The following is a 5,839-nucleotide window of genomic DNA, read 5'->3' as shown; positions in this document are numbered from 1 at the left end:
AAAAGAACAAAACTTAATACAAGTGGCGGTGGTGGTGGTGGAGATCTAGTTTAGATGGACCGTGTAATATATGTGTGGCTCTAGCCAGTTGATTGGATTGGATTGTCAAGCCACATTGACCACTTGAAGCCACGGCTCAATCACTCCGCCAACAGTTTCCAACCCAGTTGCCTTGCTCTTTCCTCTCAGTTCATGAGGTCGATGGATATGTTACGTGACGAGTATTTTTCTCTTTCCTCCTAACTAATAGACCAAAGAAATAAAAATGAAGGTTTAAAATCAACACAAAATCAAGCGGGTCCCACCAGCACTCCTCCTTTGGAGGCCTATATAAGACCCTCTACATCCGTCTCACTCTCTCCACTGAAACCCCAGATCCCGAAAACAATAGATACATACCACTCTTTCTGGTAAGAAAAAGAGAGAAATAAAAGTCAATATTGGTAATTCAATTTACTTCTCTATCTTTTTATTTGAGGTTTTCTAGGCGATTTTTCATACATCATGGCGGCGTCAGTGGAAAATCGCCAGTTTACTCACCTCGAACCCGCCAGGAACGGCGTCGTTCGCTCGTTCAAGTCTGGACCTCCTAGCCACCGGTCCGACTCCCCGGTCCGCGGGTACAACATGCATTCCAATTTTCCAAAGAAACACGTGGCAATGGACGATTCGTCCAGCGATGAGGAGGACGATAACGAGACCCAAAACGAGTACCGGGATTTGATCGTTAGGGGCAAGAACGAGTTGGAGCCGTCGATCACTGATCCCAGAGACGACGGCACGTCTGACAGCTGGATCAATCGCAACCCCAGCATGGTCCGTCTCACAGGGAAGCACCCTTTCAACTCGGAACCACCCTTGACCCGACTCATGCACTACGGGTTCATCACCCCTGTCCCACTCCACTACGTCCGTAACCACGGGACCGTGCCCAAGGCCAACTGGGCGGACTGGTCTGTCGAGGTTACAGGGTTGGTTAAGAGGCCGACCCGGTTCACAATGGACCAGCTGGTCAACGAGTTCCCATGCCGGGAATTCGCTGCCTCCCTTGTCTGTGCCGGGAACCGCCGAAAGGAGCAGAACCTGGTGAAGCAGACAATTGGGTTCAACTGGGGCGCGGCCGGTATCTCGACCTCGGTGTGGCGGGGCGTGCCACTACGCGCTTTGTTGAAGCGGTGTGGGATCATGACCAGGAAGAATGGGGCCCTAAACGTGTGCTTTGAGGGGGCGGAGGACCTCCCCGGCGGTGGTGGCTCCAAGTACGGTACGAGTATAAAGAAAGAGATGGCCATGGATCCTTCTAGAGATATCATCCTGGCGTACATGCAGAACGGTGATCTTTTGGCTCCGGACCACGGTTTTCCCGTGAGGATGATTATACCGGGCTTTATTGGGGGCCGCATGGTAAAATGGCTCAAGAGGATTATTGTTACTACCCCAGAATCTGACAACCACTACCATTTCAAGGATAACAGAGTTCTTCCTTCTCACGTTGATGCTGAGCTCGCTAACGCAGAATGTGAGTTTTTCATTTTGAGGTTTTTTTTTTTAAATAAATAAAATAAAGTACATAGTTATATTTCCTTACATGTAAAGGTCTTTTTGAAAATAAAAATATATAGATAGTTCATTTTTTGTGATATTTTCACTAGATTCTTTGTTTGTTTATTTTCATTTTGAAAAAAGATAAAGAAAAATTGTTTTGGTAATTAATTTAATGCTTTATTGTCAGCGGCTTTTCAGTCAAAGTATAAAAAAAAATATTAATTTGTTTACAAATCTTTGCAGCATGGTGGTACAAGCCGGAACATATAATAAACGAGTTGAACATAAACTCGGTGATAACAACGCCGTGCCACGAGGAGATCTTGCCCATTAACTCGTGGAGCACTCAGAGACCTTACACGTTAAAGGGATATTCGTATTCGGGTAAGTCTTTTATCTATATAAATATTTTTTTTTCTAAACTCAGATCTACATGGTTTAATATGAAGACTTGGTAATTATTCATTCATATACAAATAATAATTTATTTGGTCAGAGCAAACGAATCAATGTTTAAAAAAACAAAAATTGTTTCTATTTTTACATGAATACAAATGGGGTATAGTTATTAATAGGAGTATAGTTATTACTGTGAGCTCTAGGTTTGATTATGCTTTTGGAAGTAACATAACATAAATAAAGATGCTTAATTGGGAATGGCTGTCTCTTGCATGCCGACCTTGAAATTTTTTTTTTATACAAATGGGGTTAGCGATCTATTTAGTTATTTATTTTTTTTAAAGGGATTTATTATCTTTTAAACTTCTCATTTATTATATATTTATATATTTTTTAAATATATTTTTGAACTTTGTGATTTGTATTATTATTTGTTTGGACAAAATATAATTATTATTTTTGTACTTTGTAGACTTTTAAATATAATTTTAATGAAAAAAATTAAATATAATAATATAAATATTGAATAAAATAATTTTAATTTTATTTTAAATTATTAATTTAATGAATTATTAAAAATTTGAAAAAAATTGAGATTTTAAGCTATTTTATAAAACAAGCTCTAAAAAAAACATTTATCATAACAAACATGATCCAAATAGTTGTTAATTGGAAAAAGCACATAATGATATGGATTTACTGACCCTGTGATAACATAATTATTTGGATTTACTCGCGCCGATTGTTTGTGGGTTGATGTCATATTTAACTTTAAATAGGGAAAAATATGGATATATATGGAAAACATTTGTTAATAAAAATAAATGACATTTAAAAAAAATAAAATAAATGAGGTGATTTTCGATGTAGACATGCAGCCAGTGAAAACTTACATATTATTTTTATATCCATCTGTCTATGCAAATTGAGGGTGCAAGTGCAACTTGCTAACACTATGTTGATCGACCATGGTTCGTTACCAATAATATGGACGTGACTTAATTTGTACTTACGCTGTTTGTGGTCATTGAATCTACAGGAGGAGGAAAAAAAGTGACACGTGTGGAGGTTACAATGGACGGAGGAGAGACGTGGCACGTGTGCACGTTGGACCATCCTGAGAAGCCTAACAAGTACGGAAAATACTGGTGTTGGTGTTTCTGGTCTTTGGAAGTGGAAGTTCTCAACCTTTTGGTGGCCAAGGAGATAGCCGTTCGAGCCTGGGACGAGTCCCACAATACCCAACCTGAGAAGCTCATTTGGAATGTCATGGTACGTCACCGTTTTTATTTTTTTAATTTTATATTTAATAATATATTTATGCCGTTAAATAAACATTTTCATTTTCAGACATCAACTAGTTACCACACAGTAACTTGTACCCTAAAATTCAGATTAAAAAAAAAAAACTTCTACCCTAAAATAACTTTTTTAGGAAACGACTGAAGTTTTCAAGATTTGTTAAAAATTAAATTCATGTGTGTTCGTGTGGCCACTACACCAATGCAACTTACATCAAGAGTTAGGGTACTTATCATGTCACGCGGGCTTGTTTCACTTTGTCAAATCAGTTAACACAGAATAATGATAGCAAACAGGGGTTATTAATTGACTAGGCGATGGAGTAAAGTCACCAAGACACAGAGGTTTAATAACGAGTTGCTTTCGTATGTTTTGACACTGGATGCCAACCTCATATTTAGGCTCCAAGTTGATGATATTTTTGTGCATTAGTGAAACACCTCAATTTGTCATTATTACCTTACTTTATTACGAGCCCATCAACTTTGTTTAATTAAAAAGCTAATTATATGAATATTGATTTGCGGTAATTAATTATGGTGCAACCGCAGGGAATGATGAACAACTGCTGGTTCCGAGTGAAAACCAGTGTGTGCAAGCCCCACAAAGGTGAAATTGGAATTGTATTTGAGCACCCGACCCAACCCGGAAACCAATCGGGTGGGTGGATGGCCAAAGAGCGCCATTTGGAGTCTACCGAAACAAACGCCACACTGAAAAAGAGTGTGTCATCACCATTCATGAACACCGCTTCAAAGACCTACTCCTTATCCGAGGTTAAGAAGCACAACTCAGCCCAATCGTGCTGGATCATTGTCCATGGCCACATCTACGACTGCACACGCTTTGTCAAAGATCACCCCGGTGGCGCAGACAGCATTCTCATCAACGCAGGTACAGACTGTACGGAGGAGTTCGAGGCCATCCACTCCGATAAGGCCAAGAAAATGCTGGAGGACTACCGTATCGGCGAACTTATCACGTCCGGTTATGCTTCCGATGGCTCGTCGCCGAACAACTCGGTCCATGGCTCGTCTAATGCACTCTCCCACTTGGCGCCTATCAAAGAGGCGCCGACAATGATGACACGTGCCGTGGCATTGGTACCTAGGGAGAAAATCCCATGCAAACTCGTCGAAAAGACATCTATCTCCCATGACGTGAGAGTTTTCAAGTTCGCTCTTCCTTCTGAGGACCAGGTATTGGGCCTACCGGTTGGGAAGCACATCTTTTTATGTGCCACCATTGATGAGAAGCTCTGCATGAGAGCCTATACCCCGACCAGCTCCGTCGACGAAGTGGGCTTCTTCGAGCTCGTGGTGAAGGTCTACTTCAAGAATGTTCATCCTAGATTCCCCAACGGTGGGATGATGTCTCAGTATTTGGACTCCTTGAGTGTGGGCGCGATGTTGGACGTGAAAGGCCCACTGGGCCACATTGAGTATTTGGGCCGAGGTCAGTTTTCAGTCCATGGCAAACCCAAGTTTGCTAAGAAGCTTGCCATGCTGGCCGGTGGGACCGGGATCACGCCAATTTATCAGGTGGTCCAGGCCATCCTTAAGGACCCAGAAGACGACACTGAGATGTTTGTCGTTTATGCGAACCGGACGGAGGACGATATACTGCTGAAAGAGGAACTGGACAGTTGGGCCCGAAAGTGTGACAGGTTCAAAGTGTGGTATGTGGTCGAGAGTGCTAAGGAAGGGTGGGAATACAGTACGGGCTTCATCACGGAGGGTATCCTGAGGGAGCACATTCCTGAAGGGTCCAGTGACACGCTGGCATTGACTTGTGGGCCCCCTCCTATGATCCAGTTTGCTGTGCAGCCTAATCTGGAGAAGATGAATTATGATAAGGATGCATTGTTGATCTTTTAGAGAGAGAGAGAGAGAGAGAGAAGAAAAGACGATGAATTAATTTGTGTATATATATATATATATGGGTAACAAGTGTCTTTAGATAAGATATGTTGTATTCTAGACTCTTGGTAATTGCATATTCTTTCTTAAAGTGTTTTTTTAGTCCGATCACGTGACCTGAACAAGTTAATGTATCTGTACATACATGTATTAAAGTTCGTTATATTTTAATGCGAAAAAGTTAATTTTATTTTTCCACAAGTAGTTATTTTTTTTTTGTGGTAATTAATAAGTTTGCAGAAAAGTTCCTGGAATATTTTTATGTTATAATTAATTTATAATTGTTACTTTTGGTATAAATAAGAATTTCATATTTATATATTTATTTTAGTAAAAAAAAATAGGCTTAAATTATATGTTTTTCTCCTTTCAAAAAAAAAACAAAAAAAAAATTATATGTTTTTCGATCCAGTTTTCGGCCAATGATTTTGCTTTTGTGAACATAAATTATTGTTGAGGGAGAACACCTGTCAATGGAAGCAATTTGTTCCTTTTTTAGGCTAGGATAGTGAACTTTACATTAACATATGTATTTTTTGTAAAGTTCCAAATTTTCACAAACATTTTGTTTCTTCATTTATTGGAATTTTTATTATATATTGTTTTTTGTATTGAAATATATAAAATGAACATCTAAGTTTGTTCTTGGAAGTTCTTGATAAAAAAAGAAAGTT

At 39.5% G+C, this 5,839-nt stretch overlaps 1 protein-coding gene across 1 annotated transcript; it reads left to right on the top strand.

Annotated features, from left to right (window-relative positions):
* Positions 1-357: 357 nt before the first annotated feature.
* LOC133807318 (nitrate reductase [NADH]-like) lies at positions 358-5,136 on the top strand. The gene is made up of 4 exons (XM_062245569.1): positions 358-1,519; positions 1,789-1,929; positions 2,984-3,216; positions 3,798-5,136. The coding sequence occupies exons 1-4, from the start codon at positions 505-507 to the stop codon at positions 5,121-5,123; spliced, it is 2,715 nt and encodes a 904-aa protein (XP_062101553.1). The 5' UTR covers positions 358-504; the 3' UTR covers positions 5,124-5,136.
* Positions 5,137-5,839: the final 703 nt, after the last annotated feature.

The sequence above is a fragment of the Humulus lupulus genome, chromosome X (assembly GCF_963169125.1).
Source record: "Humulus lupulus chromosome X, drHumLupu1.1, whole genome shotgun sequence".
Classification (NCBI taxonomy): domain Eukaryota; kingdom Viridiplantae; phylum Streptophyta; class Magnoliopsida; order Rosales; family Cannabaceae; genus Humulus; species Humulus lupulus.
The sequence above is the reverse complement of the archived record's forward strand: the minus strand, read 5'-3'. Positions and strand labels throughout refer to the sequence as shown.

Excerpts from the sequence above, each read along its gene's own strand:
- LOC133807318 (XM_062245569.1), top strand. The coding sequence starts at position 505 with ATGGCGGCGTCAGTGGAAAATCGCCAGTTTACTCACCTCGAACCCGCC. Across the intron at positions 1,520-1,788 it reads TGAGCTCGCTAACGCAGAAT|CATGGTGGTACAAGCCGGAA; the intron begins GTGAGTTTTTCA and ends AAATCTTTGCAG. Across the intron at positions 1,930-2,983 it reads AAAGGGATATTCGTATTCGG|GAGGAGGAAAAAAAGTGACA; the intron begins GTAAGTCTTTTA and ends TTGAATCTACAG.